This window comes from Myotis yumanensis, unplaced genomic scaffold (assembly GCF_028538775.1).
Source record: "Myotis yumanensis isolate MYYU_CA2020_CCGP unplaced genomic scaffold, mMyoYum1.0.hap1 SCAF_3, whole genome shotgun sequence".
In the NCBI taxonomy this organism is placed as follows: domain Eukaryota; kingdom Metazoa; phylum Chordata; class Mammalia; order Chiroptera; family Vespertilionidae; genus Myotis; species Myotis yumanensis.
In genome coordinates this window covers 123,787,066-123,802,091 of record NW_027223754.1, presented here as the reverse complement: position 1 = coordinate 123,802,091, position 15,026 = coordinate 123,787,066, and the positions used below count along the sequence as shown (strand labels likewise).

At 44.1% G+C, this 15,026-nt stretch overlaps 1 protein-coding gene across 1 annotated transcript in view; it reads right to left on the bottom strand.

Moving 5' to 3' along the window:
- DYRK4 (dual specificity tyrosine phosphorylation regulated kinase 4) overlaps window positions 1-14,735 on the bottom strand; it is a 32,789-nt gene extending 18,054 nt beyond the window's left edge. Inside the window, exons 1-7 of the mRNA XM_070407576.1 lie at window positions 14,655-14,735; window positions 13,696-13,812; window positions 12,680-12,818; window positions 10,582-10,745; window positions 7,716-7,852; window positions 7,285-7,425; window positions 4,496-4,634 (exon numbers count right to left, since the gene is read on the bottom strand). Of these exons, the coding sequence (XP_070263677.1) occupies window positions 4,496-4,634; window positions 7,285-7,425; window positions 7,716-7,852; window positions 10,582-10,745; window positions 12,680-12,818; window positions 13,696-13,812; window positions 14,655-14,675 (858 nt within the window). The 5' untranslated portion in view covers window positions 14,676-14,735. The remainder of the gene's footprint in view (window positions 1-4,495; window positions 4,635-7,284; window positions 7,426-7,715; window positions 7,853-10,581; window positions 10,746-12,679; window positions 12,819-13,695; window positions 13,813-14,654) is intronic.
- Window positions 14,736-15,026: the final 291 nt, after the last annotated feature.

Genomic DNA, 15,026 nt, shown 5'->3' with positions numbered 1-15,026 from the left:
CTAGGCCTTCTATTGATCTAAATGTCTGCCATCCTACAGGACCCAGTCCAAAATTAGACTACTTCATGGTAGACTCCTCCCACATCTTCTCCAAATCCCATGTGTTTACCTTCCTTGACATCCCATTTGACTTGTGTTATATACCTCTTATTTGCTGCTTTGCAGTATTTCTTTTTTTTTTAAAATATATTTTATTGATTTTTTACAGAGAGGAAGGGAGAGGGATAGAGAGTTAGAAACATCAATGAGAGAGAAACATCGACCAGCTGCCTCCTGCACATCTCCTACTGGGGATGTGCCCCCAACCCAGGTACATGCCCTTGACCGGAATCGAACCTGGGACCTTTTAGTCCGCAGACCGACACTCTATCCACTGAGCCAAACCGGTTTCGGCTGCAGTATTTCTTTTACATGTATTTTGTCCCTTTCCCCATACAGATTATGCATTTATTTTTTTTTTATCTCCTAGGCACCTGGTCCTATGCCTTGCTTACATAAGGCCTTAGAAATATAACTGACAGAATCTGATGTATCCATTAAGTGCCCAATCACATACAGCTATGAAGGTCAAAGACTAAAACAAACAAACAAAAAGACAATGATTTGATTGGAATTTGTGATTCTTATGCTGACTTTGGGGGGAAATGTGAAACCAGGAGTTCTAGTAGTGTCATGGATAGAGAGGCAGACCTCCTGGGCTCACCTCCACAAGTATGACAGAAATCCCCTGGAAGATTAAACTACTAATTGTATTTTCAAGAATCTGGATATCAGATGAATTGATTATTATGAATATTGGAAGAATGAATTGTTTACTCAGTCCCTTACCATTCTAGATGTGGAATAGCAGGATTAATCCAAAACCTCTGGCACCATAAACTAAGAAAGTACAAATTTAGGGAGAAACCAAGATGGCGGCATAGGTAAACACCGGAGATTGCTGCCTCGCACAACCACTTCAAAAATACAACTAAAAGACGGAACAGACATCATCCAGAACCACAGGAAGGCTGGCTGAGTGGAAATTCTACAACTAGAAGGAAAGAGAAAAGCATACCGAGACTCAGAGGAGGTGCGGTGCGGAAGTAAAATACAGAGGTACAGAGGTGCATGCGGAGAGGGCTGGCGGCTGAGGACAGGGTTGTCTTTTTCAATTGGGAGGGAGTCTCAGGCTCTGAGCTCCAGTTCCGGGCAAGTCTCTGGGGACCCAGACTCATACAGGAGAAACTGGACTGTCTGGCATTGGTTGGAACTCGAGGGCAGCTTTCTCTTGGGGGTGCTTGCAGCGATTGCCGGGACACTGAGAAGCAGGGCCTCTGAGGGCAGGACTGAGAGCAGCCATAACTGCTCGATCCGCCCTGTTGATCCCCTGGGACCCCGCCCCGCCCAAGCCGTGCACGGAGGCTTTTGCATATGAAAGGCCTGGCCCTTTGCAATCTGATAATCACCCAACAAACTGCAGCTGGCCCAAGGCACCAGGGCAACTTTCATTGTGTCACGGCTGAGCTCCTGCTGGGTAGCCTCAGGCAGAGGCTAGATTAGCACCTCCTTAGAGATCCAGGAGCCAGTGTGCTTGGTGGTCAGAGTGGGACCATCCAGATTGCAGCTCCTCAGACCTATAAAGGACACACTCAGGGGGCAGACTCAGTGAGCACCAAAGCCCCACTGAAGCAAGTCTTGCCCCAGAAGGGTGTCTCCAGCTCAGAAGTTCTCCCACTGCAGACACAGCTGATTCTCACAGCCAATTGGCCTGGCGGTCAATCCCTCCCAGTGATACCTACAACAATCAAGGCTTAACTACAACAAGACTGTGCACAAAGCCCACAAGGGGGTGTACCAAGAGTGTCTACCTCAGGTAATTGGGGAGGCTGAGCCACTGGGCCCTATAGGACACCTAGCACAGAAAGCCACTCTATCAACACAGGGAAGCATAAAAAAATGCGGAGACAAAGAAACAGAACACAAATGACAGATATGGCGGAAAGCAAACTACTGGATATAGAGTTCAAAACCACACTTTTAAGGTTTTTCAAGAATTTTCTAGAAACTGCCATAAACTTAGTGAGACCCCAAGAAATCTAGTGAGATCCTCGAGGTTGTGATAAAGGATCAACTAGAAATTAAGCATACACTAACTGAAATAAAGAATATTATACAGACTCCCAACAGCAGACTAGAGGAGCGCAAGAATCAAGTCAACGATTTGAAATACAAAGAAGCAAAAAACACCCAACCGGAAAAGCAAAATGAAAAAAGAATCCAAAAATACGAAGATAGTGTAAGGAGCCCCAGGGACAACTTCAAGTGTACCAACATCCGAATTATAGGGGTGCCAGAAGAAGAGAGAGAGCAAGATATTGAAAACCTATTTGAAGAAATGATGACAGAAAACTTCCCCTACCTGGTGAAAGAAATAGACTTACAAGTCCAGGAAGCGCAGAGAACCCCAAACAAAAGGAATCCAAAGAGGACCACACCAAGACACATCATCATTAAAATGCCAAGAGCAAAAGACAAAGAGAGAATCTTAAAAGCAGCAAGAGAAAAAAAAGTCAGTTACCTACAAGGGAGTACCCATACGATTGTCAGCTGATTTCTCAACAGAAACTTTGCAGGCCAGAAGGGAGTAGCAAGAAATATTCAAAGTGATGAATGCCAAGAACCTACAACCAAGATTACTTTATCCAGCAAAGCTATCATTCAGAATTGAAGGTCAGATAAAGAGCTTCACAGATAAGAAAAGGCTAAAGGAGTTCATCACCACTAAACCAGTATTATATGAAATGCTAAAAGGTATCCTTTAAAGAAGAGGAAGAAGAAGAAAAAGGTAAAGATACAAACTATGAACAACAAATACACATCTATCAACAAGTAAATCTAAAAATCAAGTGAATAAATAATCTGATGAACAAAATAAACTGGTGATTATAATAGAATCAGGGGCATAGAAAGGGAGTGGACTGACTATTCTTGGGGGGGAAAGGGGTGGGGGGGGATGCGGGAAGAGACTGAACAAAAATTGTGCACCTATGGATGAGGACAGTGGGGGGAGGGTGAGGGCGGAGCGGGGTTGGGAAATGGGTGGAGGGGAGCTATGGGGGGGGGGGGGCGGGGAAGAGGAACAATTGTAATAATCTGAACAATAAAGATTTCATTTAAAAAAAAAAAAGAAAGTACAAATTTAGTTCCCACTCCTTTTTCTAAAGAATATTTGTGTTAACTGAAAGAGTATGGTCAGCAAGTCTTAAAAGAATGAGAATTTCTTGTGTGTCTCTAGGTCAATGAAAAGGCTCCTTAGCTAGAGGGAACTGGCCTTCCAATTTATTGGCAGAAACCACTTGAGGGGGGTGCGGTAGGGGGGGTATCATGGATGCATCAGGGCATCACGGGTCTTTGATACTAAATAAGAATAACTCCAATTCTTGAACCCACATTCATCACTCTGTTGGTTATATGCATACTTCCCCTACTGGGCACATGCATTCCAATTTACTTGACCTATTTCTCAAGGAAATAAATATTTTGGCTACCAGGTGTCTTGTGAATTTCCTGTTGAGAGTCAGTCCCCTAAGCTCAAAGACCATGGTTATTGTGACCTGTTGAAGCTGCAAAGCTAAGGATTAGAACTTGAGTGTGGAGAATAAATCAATGTACTGGCATTGTGAGGCTCCTCCAGGCAGCCCTGAGAGAACATCTCTATTTAGACAATTCTTAAATGTCTAAATATCCCAAATTATCCAACGGATTACATTTTTTTAAAAGTAACCATTTTGGGGTGTGAGGAGAAAGGAATGAGGAAAAATTAAAGGATATTTAAGTATCTATGAGAGTCAGGTTGATTTGGGAACTAGCTCCTGGCCTCATATCTTCATACTTTTATACCTTTTCTCTAAGTGCCTCTCTGTATTCCTCACATTTACAATCATTAATTCATCTAACAAACATTTACCTACATATTGACTGCAATATCTATTGTCAGGTACCATGTTAGGTCCTGAGAATAAAATGGTGAGAAGACATGATTCCTGACCTTGAGAAACTTGCAGTTCAGTGGCAGGTACACATAAGCAAACAAATCCTACAGAAAGCAATCAGTGAAGTAACAGAGCTAAGTATAGAATGCTAGCAGGTCATGAGGGAAGGGCACATCCATTTGGAGTAGAAGTAGTAGTCAGAGATTTGCTGTACCCTAGAACCAATTCAGAGTAGAATGGAGATAGTGAGGATTTAATACAGTGGAGATCCAGCCCCCTGAATGACACATTTCTGCACACCTTCCACAGGAAAGCCCTAGACCTTCCTATTCCTATCTACCTCAATGACACCATCTCCCTTCATTGTTTCCAAACCATCCCTTACTCTTCACAACCTATGACTACTTGGCTCCATCTGAGAGCTCTGGCCATGATGCTGTCTAGTTATCGCTTGGGAAGAGAATGGGACAGTTTCTGAGGGTAGGAACCAGCTACCCTGGCAGGATAGAAATTGTACTCACAGGCTTGAGATCACAGTGAATGATCTTCTCTAGATAAAGCATTTGTAAACACTTCAAAACAGAGAGGGTGAAGCGCCGAACTACTGACAGACTGAAGCCTTGAAAGCTATTATTCTTCATTAACTCATACAAGTTGATTCTGGGAAAGAGAGAAAGTAATGTGCATCAGTGTAAAAAGTATAATTCTAAGTTTGAACCAGCAAACAATCCCATACTACCTGGTTTCCCTCTGGTAATAGGCAAGTGTCAGACCAGGAGGCAGGGCTTTTGTGTCCTATAAACTCAACTTTTCCATTGATTCATGGGGACTCCAGGGTGCCACTCAGTTGTGCTGGCCTCTCAGATGTGCCCTCATTTCTTACATGAGAAGGTCATTAAATAACTTTGTTATGTTGTGGGTGTTAAGACATTGGACCAAACTTCTAAAATATTCATAGTTCTTCAGGCCTTTGAGAGGAATCCAGGAAGTCCATCAGTTACTCAACCCAGCAGCCACTTCTGCCCAAGCCTAAAAAGACTATGTAAAGATGTCAGGTTTGCCCTGGATGGTGTGGCTCAGTTGTTTGGGTGTCGTCTCGAGCACCAAAAGGTTGCTGGGTTTGATTTCCAGTCAGGGTGCATGCCTGGGTTGTGAGCTCCATCCCTGGTAGCGGGGCTTACAGAGGCAGCCAATAGATGTTTTGCTCTCACATTGATGTTTCTCTCTCTCTCTCTCTCTCTCTCTCTCTCTCTCTCCCCATTCCTCTCTCTAAAAAGTCAATTGTAAAAAATTATTTAAAAATAAAAAAACAAAAAAGAAAGATGTCAGGTTCCTGACAGGTAAGGGAGCAAGAATGTGGACAGATGGGGGCTGGGGTAAAACAGAGACACCCTACCCTATCTATACCAAGCCTGACCACTTGGTTCCATCCGTCACTTTGCAAGAATAAGGTTTAATTCTTACCAGATTTTCCTAAACGTTCTAGACAAGCAGAAGCCTGCAATCTATACTAATAAAAGGGTAATATGCTAATTAGACCAGATAGACCAGACATCTTCTGGACATCCTTCTGGATGTCCTTCTGAACAAAGCCACAGTGGTGGGGCCAAGGCAGAGGCGGTTAGGGGTAATCTGGCAGACAGGCAGAACAGTTAGGCGTGATCAGGCCAGCAGGAGAGAGTGGTTAGGGGTGATCAGGCCAGCAGGGGAGAGCAGTTAGGTGTGATCAGGCCAGCAGGGGAGAGCAGTTAGGGGTAATCAGGCCAGCAGGGGAGAGCAGTTAGGGGTGATCAGGCAGGCAGGCAGAGGCAGTTAGGGGCAATCAGGCAGCAGGATTAGGGGTGATCAGGCAGGCATGCAGAGGTAGTTAGGGGCAATCAGGCAGACAGGCAGGTGAGCAGTTAGGAGCCAGTAGTCCTGGATTGTGAGAGGGATGTCAAACTGCTGGTTTAGGCCCGATCCCCCCAAAGGGTCCTGGATTGGAGAGGGTGCAGACTGGGCTGAGGGCCCCACTCCCCACCCCATGCACAAATTTCATGCACTGGGCCTCTAGGATTATATAAAAACCAACCATATTATATGAAATATGCTGACTTACAAATGTTGGAAACTAATTCAAAACATTTTAACAAGAAAAACATATTTGTGGGTTACCAGGTTATGACCTCTGTACAAACTGTAAGATGGAGAGAGGAGGGATAGGACATAGCTCAGAAGTGACTCTGCATTGGCCTCTTTCTGATTTCTCCTAATCTTCTATCTCTAAACTTTATCTAATTCTGCCTGTATTTAGGAAGCCATTCATTTTTGATGGGCATAGTGGCCTCATCCTAAGCAGCTCTGTGACCTGGGCAACTCTGCAGCCTCTCTGAGCTTTGGCTTTCCCCCACATACACTGCTCCTCCTGACTTCTCAGAGCACTTTCAATACAATGACATGCTAACTGTGCACTTGCTTAATGGCCAAATCAGGCAGCCTGGGTTGTCCATGTTGTCACAGGAAGAGAGTTCGCTTGTGGAAAGTGGACATTTTGTAATCATCAGAGAAGGTGAGGAGAGTGTCAACTTCACTCCTGATTCAAATTTAGCCAGTTTCTAGAATTTCAGCAATGGTGTCATGGGAACACCAAGCTACCAGCTCAGTAAAGCTGATAATACTGGGCTTCTGAGAGGTCACCTCTAACTATTCTCCTTTGCTAAATGCATTCTAGATCTCTGGTTTTATTTAATTTTATCAGATGGTCTTTTCAGAGAGAAAAGTAATCAAATTAGCATGTCCTTCCAATTAGAACACTGTCAGCTCCAATATTCAACAAGGTGATGCCAATCTATTTTAGTCAGATTCTGCTCTCTTATCAAAAAAATCTGCTCCTGTCCTTATTTGCACATAAAAAAGCTCTTTCCCCACTCTAAGCAGCCAGTTTGCCTGCTTTCCTGAGTTTCAACCTCTGCATCACAGGATGGTAAAGCCAGTAAATAGGGAAATGGTAGCAAAAAAAGAGTCCTTTTCAACATATTTCAGTTTCACTCTTGAGGGCAGAAGCCTTGTTTTGGTTATGTCACCCAGTCCAGCACCCAGCACTTGGTGGCACAGCCTGTGTATGCTCCCAGGTGATAGGCATGATGAAGGGATGGGGTGAGATTGGCAGCTTCTGGCTCAGTCTCCTCGCTCCTAGGCTTTCTCTATATGTCCATTCTAGTCATTAAATGTTTGCATCCAGAAAAATCTAGTGTCTGACCTCAACGTTTCTCTTCTGTCACCTTAAGCCACTTTTCTAAAGTAAATGAATTAAAAAGAAAAAGCAGCTGACCCCAGGAGTTCGAAGGTGATGCAGAGGTGGTTGCGGAAATAGAAAAAGTCCTTCATGTGCACCACATTGTAGGTGTTGTCCTTGTCCTTCCTTCTGAGAGTGTCCAGGATCTTCAGCTCCACCAGGGCCTGGTGGTGAAATCTGAAGTGATTGGGGAGGGGCAGGGAGGATGAGAAATGGAGACAGGAGACATGGTGACATATCATGCTGCAGCAGTAGCCCCTTTCCTCAGCTCCTTCCCTTGACCCTGGCAAGGCAGAAAGCACTAAACTCTCCATACCTTGCATTCCCCTTCACCCCACCATGGAATCAGATAGGCAAAAAAGAAAGAAAATATCAGAGGAAGGGGCATAGTTGGGAAGGGTTGGCATTATGGAGGGGCCAGAATCATGCAGTCCCTCCTCTATAGCCTATGCTACTATCCACCCCACCTCTTCTTGTTCCTGATGATTTTCAAAGCCACCAACTCATTGTTTTTGTGATCCAAGCACTTGGCCACCTGTCCAAATGACCCTTTCCCAATCATCTCCAGAACCTCGTAGCGGTAGGCAATGTGGTCATGCAGGACCTACAGAAGCCAGGCAAAGGGTGAGGAGCAGAGCCATAGACTCTGAGGTTCCCTGACACTGAGGCCCCTGGATACCCATTCTCAGCTCATGGCTGACTCCTGGGGGGAACTTTCTGAACCGCACTGGGCACTAGTGCAACTCCCACCCTCATCTCATTGCTACTGCAACGGTTAGGTTGTTGTCTCGATCCCACGCTACCCTGTGATACCAGGAAAAGTCCCACAGGCTCTATCCATGTCAGGTAATGCAAGGAACATTGGGTGTTGTTTGGGGAAGAGCAGCTTCCGTTTGGGGGAAGTTCTGTTTCTGACCCCTGATGTGTCTCCATCAATGAGAGAAGGCTTTGTGTCTGCTCTGTGTCTCTCTGGCCAGACCTAGTTCTCCTCTTGACATATCCAGATTTATTCTACCTTGGAGTTAGCAAGTTACCGAGTTATGTAACTTGGACCTTTCTTAACTATGAAGCGAAATCATTTCCAAGAGCCAGAATCATCCATGCCCCTCCATGTGGTGGAAACTACAAAGCAACTGTTTAGTCAAAGCAACAGAAAATTATACATTAAAAAAAAACTTTGTGGGTGGCTTCAGACAAGCCATATACCCACTCTAAGCTGCAGTGTCTTCATCTGAAACTGAAGGTTCTAGATAAGATGATCTCTAAGACCTTACAGCTCTGAGAATCTGTGATTCCTAGTGTTAACACTCATGAATTTGGGAGAGGTGAAGGAAAAGTGTTCGTGTACAAGTCCTCAGAATGTATTTGTGATTGTGTGTGGGGGGATCTGTTCTCATAGGAGGAATCAAGACCATGCACATGTACAACTTCAGTGATATGTGGAAATAGATTGCTCTACTTGTAAAGGTTCTGCACATGTTGATGTAAAGATATATGTGGTTCCCTGGCATTTGTACATATCTTCTACATGCCACCAGTTTGGAGGATCATAGTTATTCACTCACACTTGGACATTGATTGAGGCAAAGTATCAGGCCATACTCATTTTTTATAGTTTCCTGAGTATTTCCAGAGTCTAGCAGATGCCCAAGTATATGATAGGTTCTCAATTAATATTTGCTGGCAGAATAAATATGAGAATGAGGTTGTGTTTCTTGTTTGGAAATTTGCTATGTACATTGTATATTTGTGCATATACTAGAATGCAACAAAGATGGAGATTCCAAGCATACAGAAAGCACACATATCACTCTCCCCCCAACCAAAACATAGCTCTCGAAGACTTGAGATTGAGGAACTGAATTCCAGTGAATTAAAAGGTAGTGCTGAAATCCCTGGGGAATTTCTCAGAGACTCTAGGCCCAGATGAGGGGGAGAGGGAAGAGGAGGGAAGGGAGAATGTGGGAAAGTCTGTCTGAAATGGTGGTAAGGTTTATATTAAAGATTCTTAACCAAGGACCCATTAACTATTCCCCCACCCCCACCGAAATTTTGTGTCTGTGCAGGGTGCCTTTTCTGATGTAAGGATTTATAGCTTTTATCAGATTCCTAAAGGGATTCTTGACCTAAAAATGTTGAGAACTAGGACTCTAGATAGAGGATGTGTGCCAGAAACTCTAAATCCTTCTTCTCAAAGTGTGGTCTGAAGACCAGAAGCATCAGCATCACCTGGAAGCTTTTTAGAAAGGCAAAAATCAGCCCTAGTTGGTTTGGCTCAGTGGATAGAGCGTCTGCCTGCGAACCGAAAGGTCCTGGGTTCGATTCTGGTCAAGGGCACATGCCTGGGTTGTGGGCTTGATTCCCAGTAGGGGACATGCAGGAGGCAGCTGATCAATGATTCTCTCTCATCATTGATGTTTCTGTCTCTCTCTCCCTCTCCTTTCCTCACTGAAATCAATATATATAGGCAAAAATCTCAGGTCCCACCCCAGACCTGTTGGATACTAATTCAAAATTTTAATAAGATCCTCAGGTGATTTGTGTGCATAGTAAAGCTAAGAGAAACACAACCCTAAATGTTATTAAAACAATCTGCCTCTCTGTGAAGTCATCAAAGGCCAATCTTCCTAAACCTAATCAGGTAATGAAGAGTGTCCAGAGAAGGAAATTCCCACAAGCCCACCAGCCTAGTGGAACAAGCATCACTTATTTGGACATCCTCAGAAGTGGGAATCACTTCCTGAAGCAATAGGGATACTTTCCACTGCCCAGATTTCACCTGAGGCGGGGGAGAGGCCCTGTCCTGGGAAGCCACAGAGATACAGACAGAAAACTGAAGGAAGTCAATCACCAGGGACTCTATGCACCAGGGACTATAGTGGCAAAAGCTTTTTTTTCTTTATTTTTATTTTTTGTCTGTAGGAGAAATGACATTTATTATAAAATAGAAAAAAGGTCCATGTATGGGCTTGTGTGGGGACAAAAAAGGGAATGTTGGGGAGACCGCATCATATTCCATACTCAGTCTTTTACCAGTGGGTCCAGGGCTGTGAGAAGAGCCTGTGGGAGTTCACCCAGGAAACTGTTAATCCAAATACTCTTAGAGAAAATTATATTCTGTTACTAGAGTAGTTTGCGTCTTAATTGCATGTTTTCCCATTTATAAAAATGGCATTTCTTTGGTTTAGCACCTACTAGAATACTTCAGGATGCCTAGTCCCAGATACATCAGCACCAAAGGCTATAAAATACCCCACACTTTTTTCCCTTTCTAAGCCTTTTTGTCCCCAAGTCCCAAACCCCTGCGGTTTCTATGACCTACTCTCTCATCACCTTCATATAGGAGCCATGTTCATCATCAAAACTCGTCTTGCTGAATTTCTCAGGATCCACGTGGAGCTTCTTGGCTTTGAGCCCCAGGAACCACAGCTCTGTGTAGCCCAGGATTTCACTTTGCTCATAAGAAGACAGTTCGTTCCTAAAACACCTTAGGGCCTCTGTGTGAAAAAACTGTGGTTGTCAGTTCAGTGAGGCACCCAGGGATCTGCCCAGGGTGGAGACGATGGCAGCTCTTCCAGTTTGTGAGCCGGTGAGCCCTTTCCGCACCTAGGAGGCTTACTAAGGACTATGCATCTTGAGTCTCACAGGGTTGAACTATAACACGGATACAGGTCAAGGTGTACTGATTTCAACAACCCAGGAGGAAAACACAAAGGAAGTGAAAGGGAGCATTCAGCCCAAGTTAATTTGGTATTGGGCTGCACAAATAGTTTATCCTGAGAGGATCTAAAAGCTATGATGTCTTCAGAGGTCAAGCAGGTAACATAAATATGACTTTCAAAGCCCATTAAGTACTGCCAGCTGAGCCAGTGAGTCCCTCAGACTATAAGGAAGGAACATGTGTTAGCTCTTCTCTACCCTACCCTGGCCCAATCACATCAGGGTCTTGTGTTTGGTCTGGGGGTAGGTGGGTTGGGATTCAAACTTTAAGAGAGATGTAGATAAACTGGAGAGTGCTGAGAGGAGGGAAACCAGGATGGGGGAGAAGAAGGGGCACGGTGTTATTTAACAAACTGCTGAAGAGTTGGCGAAGGAATTATTGGGGGGGAATAAAAAAGACTTATGGGGGACAAGACCTGTGTATGTCTCCATATATACAGCGTAAGCTGACCAAGGCACGTTCCTGGCCCAGAAGAACTGAGGCCTGAAAGAGCAGGGAGACACATAGCAGCTCTTCAAAGGCAAAACTAGTTCAGAACTAGAATATCTCCTCCAGGGCTATTCCTGAGCTTTTTAGAAGCAGCAGCACAACCAATTTCAAAGATGTGGGAGAACAGCTCTGAGCATCAGATAGTGTTGGGACATGATAGATGCTCAGTGGATTTGGGTTTTCTGCCTTTGAACCTTAATAGGTTATGAATCTCTGAACCTTGTGAGGAGTCAGCTCCTGGCCAAAAACCGATGTGTAAGCTTTCAGGCCTGACCATAGGCCAGTGGTTCTCAACCTGTGGGTCGCGACCCCTTTGGGGGTCGAATGACCCTTTCACAGGGGTCGCCTAAGACCATCGGAAAACACATATATAATTACATATTGTTTTTGTGATTAATCACTATGCTTTAATTATGTTCAATTTGTAACAATGAAAATACATCTTGCATATCAGATATTTACATTACGATTCATACAGTAGCAAAATTACAGTTATGAAGTAGTAACGAAAATAATTTTATGGTTGGGGGTCACCACAACATGAGGAACTGTATTAAAGGGTCGCAGCATTAGGAAAGTTGAGAACCACTGCGATAGGCAATTATGAAGGCTTTATCTGGCAGATGTCATGGGGAAGCTGCCCTCCCCCACACCAGCCTTGGTGCACAGCCAAATGCATTAACATCTGGGAAGAGTTTAAGTCAAGGACTCAGGGTCCCTTGCTGGCAATGCACTTATTATATACCTAACCCAGGAGCCTCCATTCAGAGGCCTCTGCAGGTACTTCTGCCAAGATCTCTTTATCAAGAAGATGGGACAAACTTCAAGACATTTTTCCCCACTCTGACTCAGTACTCAGTACTTTTCCGCTTCTAGCACTCCTCTTCCCCCTCTCCTCTATAAAAGGACAGGAGCCTGGTCAGGCTCTCCAGGCAGTGGGCTAGTGCCTCTGACTCTGCTGGTACCTGAGACCCTGACCTGGTGGGGGCCGGGGGGGGGGGGGGTGCGGGGGGGGAGAAGAGGAGGAACAGAGGGGCTCAGTGTTTTCTCCTATTTAGCATCCTGCTTACAAAAGGTTTGACTGTTACTTTCTTTTGGTTTGTTGCCTTAATTGACTAATCCAATATCTAGCAGCTTAGCCTTCTCCAGCTCAGCTCAGCTCTTCACACCTGACCATGGATAACCACCTCACCATACCCTGCTACTGCCCTGAAGGCATACCTGCCGCTGTCAGAGGCACTTTCTGCTTCCTTCGTGGCTTCTCCTTGGACTTGGGATCTTGGGGGTTGGCGCTTGAAAGAGAAGACATTTCTGAAGCCCTGTGTTCAGAGGCCAGCATCTGGTTCTGATTTTGATTCTCCTGTTCATGGAAAGAACTTGTGATAAACTCCTTAAGCCTCTCCTGGGTGTCCTAAACTATTCACCTGACCAAGAACACCTATATCCAGACAGGCTCTACTCCTTCCTCTCCAGGGAGAAATGGTAACGATGAGACAATAGGCGCTCTCAGTCTTTCCCTCAAAGAGAGTACAGTGGGGCCTTGACTTATGGGTTTAATTCGTTCCGAGACCGAGCTCGTTAAGGAGCTCATTAACTCAAATTACTCTATCAACTCAATGCAAAAAATCCACTGAGAGACAGCGGGTATCTCAAAAAACTCGTTAGTCGGGACACTCGTAAGTCAAGGCCCCACTATATCTGTCTGTCATCTTTGTGAGATCCATGTACATTATGCAATTAACAGTATGCACTTAACAGCTCCAGTGACCTCTACTGCAGGAGGATATGTATGGAACAGTATTTTACTGCTGCTTGAGAAGGACAATTCCTAACTAGATAAAGTGACTTGTCCCAGGACACAAACACTATACTTATGAGTGTATAACACCCTTTAACTTGGCACTTTCTTACATTATCTCATTTGGTCCTATCTCAAAAGAGGGAGGAAACAATGGAGGCAAAAAATTTTTTTGTACACCAGACACTTCATTTTCCTTTCCTCAGTGAATCCTCATGACAACCCTAGAAGAGCTCATTTTGTAGATAAAAAAAAAAGTCAATGACAACAGTATTTGCTGAAAATTACATTCATTGTAAAGAGTGAAAACAGGACTAAAACCGGACTCCTCGGCTGCCTTGGGCTTTTCCCACCTTCCTGGGCCTTTCTAAACATTGGTTCTGGACTGAAATCAAGTCATCACCTCCTGCTCAGATCATGCCCACCACCCAGCACTCACCGTATACAGCAGAGGTGGATTCAGCATGATGTTGTGGCTGATGTGTGGGAAGTTAACCATGTTTTTATTCCCCTTGGTATCCACAAAAGGGAGTGAAGTAATGCTGGTGTTTGTATCCTATAGAAGGAGAAAGTGGAAAAGTTACAGAAGCCTCAAGCAAGAAAAAGTCTGGGAGTCATTTCTCCCAGCATCCTCCCCACAGCAAGGATGAGCCTGAACCAAATCTAGGCCTTAATTAATTAATTAATTTTAATTTATCTTTATTGTTGAAAGTATTGAAGATGTCCCTTTCATTTACCCCTTTGACCACCTCCACCCTGCACCTGCCACCCCCAGACCTACTGCACCTATTGTCTGTGTCCATGGGTAATGCATATAAGTTCTTTGGTTAATCTCTTCCCATCCCCCTCCTTCTCTCTGAGATTCATTTTTAAAGTTCTTGGAGAGAAAATCAGAGTGATCAAGCAGATGGCCTCTGGGTTTGAATCCCTGTAAACAGATCATACTCTATCTAAGCTGCAATTACCTCATCACTACCATGGGGACAACAATGGGACCTACCTCATACTTTCTGTGAGGTAAATAAGGCAATCTATGCAGGACAGTCCATAAATGTTAGCCATTATTATCATCACTACAATATCTTACAACCTTAACATGGGAAAGTTCTTCCTGCAAATTTTCCTTGGTACAACATAGTTCCCACTTACTCTACGTTATTGACTTGACATACACACTTGGATTCCTCCCCCACCCTGCATTGATTGAGTGACTGATTGATTAGGAAAGAGGTAGTTTGACTATCAATGAATAGAACAGTTAACATCGTGTGAAGATGGGGCATGGTGATGTGGAAAGAATGTACTCATCATGTTGTGCTGAGTTGAACAAAAATGCCTGTTACAAAGTACCTGCCCTCATCCTCTCCTAGAGAAAAGACACTAAGCATCACTTCCTACCTTATGCAATAATCGGGTCATTCTCTGGTTCGTGATCTTAGAAGGTATCTTCTCATTTTGAAAACAACGGTTACACTCAATCTGGATCAAGTGGAAGAGAATTGGAATAATGCTTCACATGGTTTCATCTTAAGCCACTCAGACATTTATTTTGCTTCATTACAATAAACAAGATACATTTTAAGCCAGCTATCCTGACCTCAAAGCTAGGATGGGCTAAGAGGGGCTCAAAAAAGTGCTGAATGAATGTCTAAAGGACTGAGTGAGTGAATACTCAGACAAATGATCTTTCTAGCATTATATATCCTGGATTAATCTGTCCTATGGTTTGCACACATTTTTTAAAAATTCACATAACCCTTTTATCAAATA